Genomic DNA, 14,679 nt, shown 5'->3' on the forward strand with positions numbered 1-14,679 from the left:
CCATTGATTAGGCCTACATTCATTGATGCGTCTGGTTGACGAATGTACCTTTTTTGTAGACTGAAAAGTCGGGACACCTGAAATGGGTCTGAATCTGTCCTAGAACAAAACAGGATGGTCACCCTAACACACATGGTGAACTTACTAGAGCAGGCTACAATGTGTATTACCATGAACTTCAAATAGGCCTACCGATAGCCAGTGATGTAGTGGTAAAAAAATAGGTGGGTAAACTCTGATTGCAGGTTAAAGTGAAAAAAATACTCCCTATACTTTTAATGCATTCTTCTAAAAAAGGTGGGTTAACAGCGTTTACTTGCATTTACCCTCCACTAGGCCTACACCACTGCCGGTAGCCTACCCTCTCAACCGAGACAATTTTTCACACATGAACACACGCAGTACAGGTAGCCTACATTCAATATAATACAGCACATTAGTTGAATCAAAACATGTTTCACACCCTAGTTCATGAGTTGTCCATATTCACAAGTTAATGCATGGAGTCTAAACAGATCATGTGACATAAAACACTACCTTTCTTTCCTTACATTAATGACATTTACGACAGTGTTATTTGTAATTATTAAGCATTTAACTATTTCATTTGAATATTTAACTTAAACCCGGTATGAACCATGGATCTTTGAGATCTTGGAAAATGCACTGTAAGTGTAACTATGCCTATGTAAAACATTTCACTGTGAAAACAGTTCTCATGGGCACACAAATCCAAAATAATGTAGGCCTATGCCATTGCGAAAATATATGCTTCTAACCAAAAGTTAACCTCTTTTAACAGAAAGAGTCACCTTATAGTCAGTCTATCACAGTGCCATCCGTTTTGTCACCAAAGCCCCAAAGCCAACACCTGCTTTGGCCGCCTTTCCTTCCAGTTCTCTGCTGCCAATGACTGGAACGAATTGCAAAAATCACGGAAGTTGGAGACATATATCTCCCTCAATAACTTTAAACATCAGCTATCCGAGCAGCTAACCGATCGCTGCAGTTGTACACAGCCCATCTCTAAACAGCCCATCCAATCTATCTACCTCATCCCCATATTGTTTTTATTTACTTTTTTTGCTCCTTTGCACACCAGTATATCTACTTGCACATCATCATTTGCACTCCAGTGTTAATTTGCTAATTTGTAATTATTCGCCACTATGGCCTACTGATTGCCTTACCTCCTCATGCCATTTGCACACACTATATATAGACTTTTTTTCTATTGTGTTATTGACTGCACGTTTGATTAGTCCATGTGTAACTCTGTGTTGCTGTTTGTGTTGCACTGCCTTGCTTTATATTGGCCAGGTCGCAGTTGTAAATGAGAACTTGTTCTCACCTGGCCTACCTGGTTAAATAAAGGTAAAATATATATATTTTTAAAATACTATTATTAACGTATAGCCTACTTGTTGGATGGATTGGATGCGCATTGGTGTCTAGCTGTAGGTTAGTTGTCTAGTGATATCCAGGAAATAAAACAAATATTGATAGAAAATAATAAAGCAGATTAAACTACTTCTGGCCACGGACGGCATGGAGAACACCTGAAAAACAAAGCAATTAGCGCTCTAAACAGCTGACTGACAAAAGCAAACAATAATTAATCAACGGATAAATCGAATGCATTGGAATAAAGGCATTAGCAATTTTTATCAAGGATGCATGGCAAACAAATTACGGGAAATGAGGAAGTACGAAGAAAAAACTATGCATAAAGGAGCTCAGCTGAGGCCGAAATTCGGCACTTCTGAGTGGATAGCGCTGCCACATAGAAATAAATAGTTGAACCATGACAGAGAGGTGGGGGTGTTTGTTTTATTTTAATATTTACCACTGTAAAACATATTTACCATTATATTTTAAGAAAACAGAAAATAGTTAAAATAGCAATATTTAGAATCACCCCCTCTCCCCCAAAGTTTGACTTTTGGTGCATTTAGGGGAGCTAACTCGCAAGGGAGCTGAGCACCCCCTGGCTCCCCTTTAATTCACACCTTGACTTCAGGTACATTAATGCACCTCTGACTGTAGGCTCTTTCTAAGGGGGGTGCTGATACCCAGGTCATTTGTACATTTGAATCCTCTAGCAGAAAAAGGGGGCATCGAGCAGCAGCGCCTTAACACTCACCTTGTCCCATCTCTATTATCAAGTCTCCACCTATCCCCTATTTGGACTGCACAGCTCATGTGACATAAAAGTAAAATTCCTAGATATCAGCCGTTTTGACATGTTCTAATGATACCATGTTGTCGCTAGGTATAATAAGGACGGCCTTGCCGAACATGGACCGCGAGGTGAAGGAGCAGTACCAGGTGCTTATCCAGGCCAAGGATATGGGAGGTCAGCTGGGAGGTCTGGCTGGGACCACCACCATCAACATCACCCTCAGCGACGTCAACGACAACCCACCAAGGTTCTCCAAAAGTAAGAGAGAGAGAGAGAGAGGAAGAGATTCAAATTGGGGCCTGTTTGCACACACCACCCGAGGGAGGGAGGGAGCTCTTTGTTATTCTGTTGGTGATGTTGTGTGTATGAAGTTTGCTTAACATTTTTACATTTCGGTTTCGCATTCATAATATCGGTTTTAATATTGCCGTTTCATATCATGATTGAATATTTGATCATAATGCTGATGCCCAAAGGACATATGTCTATGTTCTTTATATTTCTTCACTATATATCATTTATTTTATAGCTTAGTACCTTGCCACATCCAATTAAACATACTTAGAAATGTATCTTCCATTAATTAGTTCTTCATTATTTTAAGAGAATTTCTCTGTTTTCAGTTGCAGTGTTGTTCAATTGTCACGTTCGTTGGAATGAGTGGACCAAGGCACAGCGTGGGTAGAGTTCCACATTGTATTTAATAGTGAAACTTACAACCAAAACAACAACGAATATAACAAACGTGCAGCACTCAAGGCAACTATACAAAACAAGATCCCACAAACAACAGGTGGGAAAAGGCTGCCTAAATATGATCCCCAATCAGAGACAACGATAGACAGCTGCCTCTGATTGGGAACCAGACCAGGCCAACATAGAAACGAAAAAACTAAAATGCCCACCCTAATCAAACCCTGACCCAACCAAATAGAGAAAGAAAAGGATCTCTACGGTCAGGGCGTGACATTAACTCAAGACAGAGTCAGCATGGGAGCTGATGCCTGTAATAACATTTCTGGAATTAAGTATATACTTTAAGATTCCAAACAAATCATTTAAAATAAATAGTTAATCAGTGCACAAGTAAGAAACTGGTGGCAGGCCAAACATGCAGATTGTGTTATTGTGTAAGATTTTCAATTTTTATAAATTTATTGATCTATGTAAATCTGAAGTCAGCATTTTTGAACAACATGGATCAATTCAACACATTTAAAAATGCATATTTATGAATACAGCTTATAAACATACATACATACAGTTGAAGTCAGAAGTTTACATAGACCTTAGCCAACTCAGTTTTGAGCTGTGTCAGGAGGAATGGGCCAAAATTAACCCAACTTATTGTGGGAAGCTTGTGGAAGGCTACCTGAAAAGTTTGACCCAAGTTAAACAATTTAAAGGCAATACTACCATATACTAATTGAGTGTATGTAAACTTCTGACCTACTGGGATGTGATGAAAGAAATAAAAGCTGAAATAAATCATTATCTCTACTATTATTCTGACATTTCACATTCTTAAAATAAAGTGGTGATCCTAACTGACCTAAGACAGGGAATTGTTACTAGGATTAAATGTCAGGAATTGTGAAAAACTGAGTTTAAATGTATTTTGCTAAGGTGTATTATGGGGTATTGTGTGTAAATTCATCATCAAAAAGAATACTATGCCAAAATAAAAAATATATATTTTTAAAGTGGTGCGTACATATGCATTCACCCCCTTTGCTACTAAGCTCCTAAATAAGATCTGGTGCAACCAATTACCTTCAGAAGTCACATAATTAGTTAAATGAAGTCCACCTGTGTGCAATCTAAGTGTGCCATGATCTGTCAATGGTCTCAGTATGTATACACCTGTTCTGAAAGGCCCCAGAGTCTGTAACACCACTAAGCAAGGGGCACCACCAAGCAAGCGGCACCATGAAGACCAAGGAGCTCTCCAAACAGGTCAGGGACAAAGTTGTGGAGTACAGATCAGGGTTGGGTTATAAACAAATATCAGAAACTTTGAACATTCCACGGAGCACCATTAAATCCATTATTTAAAAAAAATAAGAATATGGAACCACAACAAACCTGCCAAGAGAGGGCCGCCCATTAAAAACTCACAGACCAGGCAAGAAGGGCATTACCTCTTGAAGCTAGGGGGCAGAATTTTTATGTTTGGAGAAAATAACGTTCCCAATGTAAGCTGCATATTTCTCTGGCCCAGATAGTAGAATATGCATATAATTGACAGATTAGGATAGAAAACACTCTAAAGTTTCCAAAACTGTCAAAATATTGTCTGTGAGTATAACATAACTGATTTTGCAGGCGAAAACCTGAGGAAATCCAACCCGGAAGTGCCTCTTATTTTGAAAAATCAAAGTACCATTGCATGCCTTTCCTCCAATTAAATGGATATCAACCAGATTCCTTTCCCAATGGCTTCCACAGGGTGTGAACAGTCTTTAGACATAGTTTCAAGCTTTTATTCTGAAAAATTAGCGACATTTATCAAAACGCGTCAGTGGATAGCTGAATGTCCTTCGATTAGTTCATGCGCGCGAAAGTTGTAGCTCGACATTTTCTTTCTCTTTTATTGAATAGTTTACCGTCCGGTTGAAATATTATCGATGATTTATGTTAAAAACAACCTGAGGATTGATTATAAAAAATGTTTGACATGTTTCTATGAACTTTCCGGATACTATTTGTAATTTTCGTCTGCCCTTCATGACCGCTCGAGCGTGTTGATTTCTGAACATAACACACCATCCAAATTGAGGTTTTCGGATATAAAAATAATATTTATCGAACAAAAGGAACATTTATTGTGTAACTGGGAGTCTCGTGAGTGCAAACATCCAAAGATCATCAAAGGTAAGCGATTCATTTTTATTGCTTTTCTGACTTTCGTGACCAATCTACATTGCTGCTAGCTGTTCGTAATGTTTTGTCCAGTGATCGATAAACTCACAAACGTTTGCATTGCTTTCACTGTAAAGTATATTTTCAAAATCTGACATGATAGGTGGATTAACAACAAGCTAAGCTGTGTTTTGGTATATTGCACTTGTGATTTAGTGAGAAGAAAATGTATATATTTTTTTAAATTTGGCGCTCTGCAATTCAGCGGTTGTTTACGAAAATGATCCCGTTAAAGGGATCTGTGCGCCAAGAGATTACTAAGAGAGGCGACAAAGAGATCAAAGATAACCCTGAAGGAGCTACAAATCTCCACAGCAGAGACTGGAGTATCTGTCCATAGGACCACTTTATTAAGCCATACACTCCACAGAGCTGGGCTTTACGGAAGAGTGGCCAGAAAAATAAGCAAACATATTTGGTGTTTGCCAAAAGGCATGTGGGAGACTCCCCAAACATATGGAAGAAGGTACTCTGGTCAGATGAGACTAAAATTGAGCTTTTTGGCCAACAAGGAAAACACTATGTCTGGGGCAAACCCAACACCTCTCATCACCTTGAGAATAGCATCCAAACAGTGAATCATGGTGGTGGCAGCATCATGCTGTGGGGATGTTCTTCATCGACAGGGACTGGGAAACTTGTCAGAATTGAAGGAATGATGGATGGCACTAAATACAGGGAAATTCTTGAGGGAAACCTGTTTCAGTCTTCCAAGAGATTGAACCTTTTACGGGGGCAGCCCGACACCGGTACACTTATGACAACATCCAGCTCAAAGTGCAGGGCGCGAAATTCAAAATCTATTTTTTTTTAACATTTAACTTTCACACATTAACAAGTCCAAGACACCAGATGAAAGGTGCACATCTTGTGAATCAAGCCAACATGTCCGATTTTTAAAATGTTTTACAGGGAAGACAAAATATGTAAATCTATTAGCTGACCACGTTAGCAAAAGACACAACTTTTCTAACTCCATCAGTTTCTTACTCCATCAGGTGCTATCACAAATTCGACCAAATAAAGATATAAATAGCCACTAACCAAGAAACAAATTCATCAGATGACAGTCTGATAACATATTTATTGTATAGCATATGTTTTGTTCGAAAAATTTGCATATTTCATGTATAAACCATAGTTTACATTTCAGCTACAATCCGAAATTGCACCGAAAGCAGACAGAATATTTACAGACACCAACGTCAAATAGCTAATTACTCATCATAAAACATTTCTGAAAAATACATAGTCTGCAGCAATTGAAAGACAGGCATCTTGGGATTCCAAACAATATTTCCGATTTATTAAATGTTTTACAGCGCAAACAAAATGTATCGCTATATTAGCGTAGCTACAATAGACAGAAATAATTGGGCGCCCACGGCCAGTTCACATGCACGACAGATATATGAAATAACATCATAAAATGGGTCTTACTTTTGCTGATCTTTCATCAGAATGTTGAAGAACGTGTCCTCTGTCCAGATGAGTCGTTGTTTCGATTCAGAATGGCAAATGTCCCTCTTCAATTAGCATTGGCACTAGCCGAGTGGCATAAATTTCTCCAACGTAAACACAGTCAGAGGACGGAACACGGCAAAAATCCCGAATAAAGTTTCAATAATCTGATTAAACTATATTGAAAAAACATACATTACGATGATATGGTCACATGTATCAAAAAAAAATCGAGCCGGAGACGTTAGCCGTTCGTTACCAAGGCAAAACAGATGTCAATCCTTCAGACGGTCCACCGGAAGTGGACGGTCACGTCAAAGAAATAGTTTTTTTCCACCACAGACCAAGAGGAGCAAAAAAAAATATTCTCTGACATCCTCTTTACACCAATAGGAAGGCGTATAGAGTGTCAGCAGACTCCTAAGTGTTAAGACCATGTATAGGCATCAATTTGAAAAGAGCATCGATTTCTGACATTTCACTTCCTGGTCAGGAAAAGTGCTGCAGAAGAACTTCTGTTTCACTCAGAGAAATAATTCCAACTCTTTTAGAAACTAGAAAGTGTTTTCTATCCAAAAAGAATAATAATATTCATATTGTACAAGCAAGATTTGAGTAGGAGGCCGTTTGAAATGGGCACGATTTCACTGGCTACTCAACACTGCCTTGCAGCCATAAGAAGTTAACACTGGGACGGAGGTTCACCTTCCAGCAGGACAATGACCCTAAGCATACTGCTGAAGCAACACTCGAGTGGTTAAACCTCTCTTGCGCAGGTGTGCCGCTAGCGACCCACCTCGACAACATCCGGTGAAATTGCGGAGCGCCAAATTCAAAATACAGAAATAGTCATAATAAACATTTATAAAAATACAAGTGTTATACATCGGCTTAAAGATAAACTTCTTGTTAATCCATCCGCTTTGTCAGATTTCAAGAAGGCTTTACGGCGAAAGCATACCATGCGATTATCTGAGGACAGCGCTCGCTTACAAAAGCATACAAACATTTGAGGAGGAGAGTAGAGGAGTCACGAAAGTCATAAATAGCGATAAAATGAATCACTTACCTTTGAAGATCTTCATCTGGTTGCAGTCACAAGAGTCCCAGCTACACAATACAGATTTGTTTTGTTCGAAAAAGTCCCTCTTATATCCCAAAAACTGTTTTGTTGGCACGTTTTGTTCAGTAATCCACTGGCTCAAAGGTGTTCAAAACATGCAGACGAATACATCCTAATAGTACCGGTAAAGTTCTTTGAACATGTCAAACCATGTTTATAATTAATCCTCAGGTTGTCAATTGTCTAAATAATTGATAATTTTTCAACCGCACAATACGTATTCAATAGAAAGGAAAAAGAATGAAGGGTGCACAAACAGTCACGGGCGCAAACCAGCACTGCATGATTCCCCAGTCCCCTGACAGAAAGGTCTCATTCTTCCTAATTTTTCAGAAAACAAGCCTGAAACAATGTCTAAAGACTGTTGACATCTAGTGGAAGCCATAGGAACTGCAATCTGGGTCCTAACCCATTAGATACTCAATAGGCATTCAATTGAAAACCACCCACATCAAAAGAATCACACTTCCTGGATGGATTTTCGCCTGCCTAATCAGTTCTGTTATACTCACAGACATTATTTTAACAGTTTTGGAAACTTTAGAGTGTTTTCTATCAAAATCTATCAATTATATGCATATCCTAGCTTCTGAGGCAGAGTAACAAGCAGTTAACTTTGGGCAAGTCATTCAGCCGAATTTCCGAAAACTCTCCCTTCACTAAAAAGTTTTAATGGCAAAACATTGAAATGTCTTGGAATGTCCTAGTCAAAGCCCAGACCTCAATCCAATTGAGAATCTGTGGTATGACTTAAAGTTTGCCGTACACCAGCGGAACCCATCCAACTTGAAGGAGCTGGAGCAGTTTTGCCTTGAATAATGGGCAAAAATCCCAGTGGCTAGATGTGCCAAGCTTATAGAAACATACCCCAAGAGACTTGCAGCTGTAATTGCTGCAAAAGGTGGCTCTGCAAAGTATTGAGTTATGGTAGTTATAGTTATGCTGTCACGCCCTAACCGTAGAGAGCTTTTTATGTCTCGATTTTGGTTTGGTCAGTGTGTGATTTGGGTGGGCATTCTATGTTCCTTTTTCTATGTTTTGTATTTCTTTGTTTTGGCAGGGTATGGTTCTCAATCAGGGACAGCTGTCTATCGTTGTCTCTGATTGGGAACCATACTTAGGTAGCTTTTTCCCACCTATGCTTTGTGGGTAGTTGTTTTCTGTATGGTTTTAGTTACCTTACAGAACTGTTAGTTTCTCGCTTTGTTATTTTTGTTCTAGTGTTCAGATTTAACTAAATATCATGAACACGTACCACGCTGTGCTTTGGTCCACTCCTTCTTCATCAGGCGAGCGTTACATATGCACGCTCAAGTTTTCTGTTTTTCTTGTCTTATTTGTTTCACAAGAAAAAATATTTTGCATCTTCAAAGTGGTAGGCATGTTGTGTAAATCAAATGATACAAACCCCCCAAAAATCAATTTTAATTCCAGGTTGTAAGGCAACAAAATATGAAAAATGCCAAGGGGGTGAATACTTTCGCAAGCCACTGTATATTTTTATAAGGCTGAAACATAACAAAACGTGGAAAAAGTCAAGGGATCTGAATATTTTCCGATTGCACTATATCTACCTCTTTCACTCCAGTATCCCTGCACATTGTGAATATGGAACTTACCCTGCATATAGCTTCTTACTTTCTCGTGTTCTTATTGATATTTGATATTTATATATTTATTTATTGATATTTATTTGATATTTATTACTGCTGCTGTCTGTCTCTCTATGTATCTCTCTCTCTCCCTCTCTCTCTTTTTCTCTCTGTCTCTTTCTCTCGCTCCTCTCTTTTTCTCTCTCTCTTTCTCTCTCTCCTCTCTTTCTCTCTCTCCTTCTCTCTCTCTCTCCTTCTCTCTACAGTACCTCTCTCTTTTCTAAAAATCTCTTAATCTTTCTCTCTCTCTCTTGCTGCATTGCACAAATAATGACAATGTCAATTAGCATATGCAGTTGTCCTGTTGCTCACTTCCAAACCATTTCGGGACACACTGAAAAAAAGCCCAATACAATGCCAGAAGTTGAAAATGAACTAGTCTAGCTTAATCTATCTATCTATTTGTTTTGTCTGTAAGGTTTCTTTCACCTGAGAGTACCTGAGTCCTCTGCTGTGGGTTTTGCTGTGGGAAGGATCAAAGCTCATGACTTGGACATCGGGAAGAACGCAGAAGTAGAGTACAATGTCGTACCGGGGGACGGAGACAACATGTTTGACATCATCACCAGTGAACACAATCAAGAAGGAATCATCATTCTCAAAAGGGTAAGCGTCTTCATCAGTCACGTGGTATCTGGATGCACTTTAAATTGGAGCACGGGCTCATACAGTAGTAATTGCTGGAACGGAATGATTGGAACAATGTCATACACACAATTGTCCATATTGATACCGTTCATTCCATTCCAGCTATTATTATGAGCTGTCCTCCCCTCACCAGCCTACACTGCTTCAGTTGCATAAGCTTTTTAGTATCAGTCCTCTAGGGCAGGGGTCTCCAACCCTGTTCGTGGAGAGCTACCATCCTGTAGGTTTTCGTTCCAACCCCAGTTGTAACTAACCTGGTTAAGCGTATCAATCTGCTAATTATTAGAATCAGATGTGCTAGATAAGGGTTGGAGTGAAAACCTACAGGACGATAGCTCTCCAGGAAGAGGGTTGGAGAGCCCTGCTCTAGGGGATTGGCTATGCAGTCTACCCGCATAATGCCTTTATTAGGACATTGTTATGGACAATATAATGGATTAAGGATCTCATGTGTTTTCATGAGGTCAGCAATACTGCTGACTAGTCATTTCAAGCTTTGTAGAAATGGTACAAGGTGTTTGGCTAAGAAGTTCACATAGTACTATTATTGTTAAGTTGTTGCTGTGAATTAAATATAAAACGTAGATTAGTCCCATTAGTCTGTATTGGTAAATGGAACCTATATGATTAGCTTGTTTTTTTTTGTTTTTTTTACAGGCATATGTGTAGCCTGTCCTGTCTGAAATGGCACCCTAATCCTTATATAGTACACACATTTTAACCAGAGCCCTATGGGCCCTGATTAAAAATAGTGTATTCAATAGGGGATATGGTGCCGTTTGGGAAACAGACTCACAGATTCATGTTTATAGTATTTGCTGGTAGTGTATTGCTTTGGTGTTTTCCATTACTGTAAGGACAGTTGCTCTGAGATGAAATCTTAAGTGCCACATCTATAAATATTCCCAACCTGCCATGGAAAGATTCATTTAAAATGACATATGGTCACTTTGCAAAATGGATAAATATGCTCGATGCATGTTGACCTGCCAGAATAGGCAAATACCTTTTGGATACTGAACCGGATTTTACTTTTGTGCACATTGACGAGGCTTACATTAGCCCCCGTCAAAACAAACAAGAACTTGCTTAGAGCCATCAATTTCTGCACATGTTCCCACTTCCCACTCACACTGACTCACATGCATTCCCTACGCACAGTACTCTTGAGTTTCCCCTCAGGCAAGTTTTAGGTGGTGGTGTTTGAGGCAGTTAAAAATCCCAGTAGTGATTTGAAATGCTATATGTTGGCAGCGCGGTGAGAAGTATAACGCGGGAAACAGAATAAAACTGCCAGAGAAAACATAACTTTGCATAATTACAACGCCGACATGTTCGAGGACATCTTCAAAATGCAAAGGAGGAAAAGATGAATGTCAGAAGTAGACATTGGCCTGAGTTCCAAATGGCACTCTATTCCGTACACGTCTCACTACTTTTGAGCAGAGCCCTATGGGGAATAGGGTGTCACATAGGGATGAATCCATTACTTTTCAAGATAGTCTCGGCTGTTGGATATTAATGGCTCAGATAGATTATTTAGTTTTTTTCCTGGAAAAACGGTTTCCCTCCCTTGATTAAAAAAGATGTATGATGCATGAACGTGCAAAAGAGAGAATAATTACATAAATCTTCTACCTTTGTGTCAGAGTTAAATATAACAAGATGTGTCAACGCCACCCAACCAGGTGCTTTCAAGAACTAAAATGTGCAGTTGCTCCGTTTTCAGGCAAAGCTCTTATGTGAGCACTGTGCATATTCACAGAAGCTCTCTTGTTGTAGTATTTCAGAGGCATTTCCCTTGTAGCACAATAGTGGTTGTTTATGTATAAATTTGAAAATGCACCTTTTGAGGCTAATAGTTTGAAGGACAATATATCCAAAAAGTTGTGTTCAAAACGTATTAGTGTGGAAAATACAGATTTTTGAATCAAGTTCAAAAGCATAAAAGTAGCTAAACAGGTGCAGACATGACAAAATGGTATCATTAATTGGTTATTCTGTTTCAGTGCCTTTTCAGGGGATGTATGAAAAAGTGACTGAATATGATACTTTGGGGAATCACACATTCTTCAATTGTTTCTCTGGTTGAAAAAAAAAAATGTCCATCCTCCCACATAAATAAATGTACGTGTACTCCTTTTATCCTTAGAACTATGCAGGAACATTTGGCTGAAGAGAATACATATTTTGATTCTGTGCCATGTGCTTGACTGCGCGTACGTTTGTGTGTGTTTGTAAGGGCTGTCGTTCTCCTCTTCCTCGGACGAGGAGAGGAGAGAAGGATCATCAGACCAAAATGCAGCATTCGGGAAATAAGCCATATCTTTATTATAAACGACGATGGCAACACGAAAAAACAAAACACTTTCAAAATTACAAAACAAGAAAACGACGTAGACGAAAAAACCTGAACATGAACTTACTTAACTAAAACGTAAAACTCACGGACAGGAACAGACTACATCGAAACGAAACGAACAACCGAACAGTCCCGTATGGTGCAAGACATAACACAGATACGGAAGACAATCACCCACCAACAAACAGTGAGAACACCCTACCTAAATATGACTCTTAATTAGAGGAAAACGCAAACCACCTGCCTCTAATTAAGAGCCATACCAGGCAACCCAAAACCAACATAGAAACAGAAAACATAGACTGCCCACCCCAAAACACACGCCCTGACCATAAACACATACAAAAACAACAGAAAACAGGTCAGGACCGTTACAGTGTTTATACATATGATCTGCTTACGAGTGGATCATAGCTATAGATCATCAAATCTGACCTTCTCCAGTTGTGAACAATGGATTAGAAAAGAAGACAGGCCCAGATTATGATGTAAATGAGGACATTTATTTGTTTACATTGTAAATACTGCAGATGGATGGGCCAGGGATGCCTTTCAATCCTTTCGCTCCTTTATTGTTTTTTACCTCCTGTGTTTGATATGGTGCCATCACAACAATGGAACAGTGTGATGTATTCCCCTCGCTGGGAGGTGACTGCACAAAGCCTTTGTCCATGGGGAAGATCATTGAGCCACTCACATTGGATCCCCCCACGGTGTAGTTTTCTAAACAACATGTTCTTCGACCCATGTCTAGGACGCAGTGGGGTATGAGTAGATGGGTGTGAAAAGGGAAAAGGTAGGAGGTTGGAGATGGAGTCATTACGAGTTCTTGACCATGTTCTCAGAATGCTGAGCCGCCTACAGACAGTCTTAGAATGGATCGCTGCCCGTCTCTAGAGTGGTGTGTGCAAACAGGCCCCAATTTGAATCTCTTCCTCTCTCTCCCTCTCTTTCTTGCTCTCTCTCTGTCTTTCTCTCTATCTACTCCCTCTCTCTTTCTCTCTCTATCCCTCTCTCTTTCCTCTCTCCTCGCCCCTGCGTTGAGCATCAGTGGTGAGCGGGGGAGAGGGCAGGGGGAAGCAGCAGCAGCTCTGCACACAGTTTGGCAGACCCCTACTCAGGTTTGTTGAATGATAAGAGGATCAGGCATGGTAATGGCTTCAGGGGATAATCATCTGGTGCCTAGTCTGCCCATACAGAAACATGCAGAGCGAGGCTTGGAGGGATGGGGACGTACACATTGGGGGTTAGTCATCCCCTTTGCAGAAGAAAAGATTACCAGAGACAATAGACAGAGGTCACTGTAGAGGAAACCTAAGTCCTACCAAGGGAGGCATGCACACGCACATGCTGAGAGACACACACACTTGCCTAAATATGCATGAACACACATGCAGTGACACGCGCACGCACACACACATACAAACAAAGTTACACCCAAACTGAGAATGAACAACAGAGGGAGATAACTCATTGCCCATACAGTAGATCCTGGGCTTGTGCTTGTAAGAGGCTTTTAGTCAGAATAAATGTGTTTGTGGTGCATTTGTCTGTTTGTGTGTTTATTCGCTTCCTCTAAGTCTTCCTTTAAAAAATGACTGGGCTGCTGATATGTACTAAGCCTAAAGTAATGATATTGTTTAGTTGTTTGGCATAACCCTTGTTGGCTCCTGTCCAGGGGATCCATTTAAATACTGTATAGGATTCATTTTGTCTCTCATTTAGAAAGACTCTTTATCTTGCGTTCCAACCAGAAGTACAGCATGATGAGATGAATACCAAGCTAGTAAAGCTCAATGAAAACCAATGTGTGATATACTGTACAGTGGCTTGCGACAGTATTCACCCCCTTGGCATTTTTCCTATTTTGTTGACTTACAACCTGGAATTAAAATAGATTTTTGGGGGGTTTGTATCATTTGATTTACACAACATACCTACTACTTTGAAGATTCAAAATATGTTTTATTGTGAAACAAGAAATAAGACAGAAAACTGAACTTGAGTGTGCATAACTATTCACCCCCCCCAAAATCAATACTTTGTAGAGCCAACGTTTGCATGAATAACAGCTGCAAGTCTCTTGGGGTATGTCACTATAAGCTTGGCACATCAAGCTACTGGGATTTTTTCCCATTCTTCAAGGCAAAACATCTCCAGCTTCCTCAATTTGGATGGGTTCCGCTGTTGTACAACAATCTTTAAGTCATACCACAGATTCTCAATTGGATTGAGGTCTGGGCTTTTACAAGGCCATTCCAAGACATTTAAATGTTTCCCCTTAAACCACTTGACTGTTGCTTTAGCAGTATGCTTAGGGTCATTGTCC

The 14,679-nt window shown here is 39.7% G+C and overlaps 1 protein-coding gene across 2 annotated transcripts in view; it reads left to right on the top strand.

Annotated features, from left to right (window-relative positions):
* Positions 1-14,679, top strand: part of LOC129859459 (cadherin-12-like) — a 218,906-nt gene that overhangs the window by 153,667 nt on the left and 50,560 nt on the right. For both annotated transcript variants that reach the window (XM_055929272.1, XM_055929273.1), the window contains exons 5-6: positions 2,273-2,440; positions 9,759-9,946. In XM_055929272.1, coding sequence (XP_055785247.1) covers positions 2,273-2,440; positions 9,759-9,946 — 356 coding nt within the window. The remainder of the gene's footprint in view (positions 1-2,272; positions 2,441-9,758; positions 9,947-14,679) is intronic.

Source organism: Salvelinus fontinalis, chromosome 7 (genome assembly GCF_029448725.1).
Source record: "Salvelinus fontinalis isolate EN_2023a chromosome 7, ASM2944872v1, whole genome shotgun sequence".
Lineage (NCBI taxonomy): Eukaryota > Metazoa > Chordata > Actinopteri > Salmoniformes > Salmonidae > Salvelinus > Salvelinus fontinalis.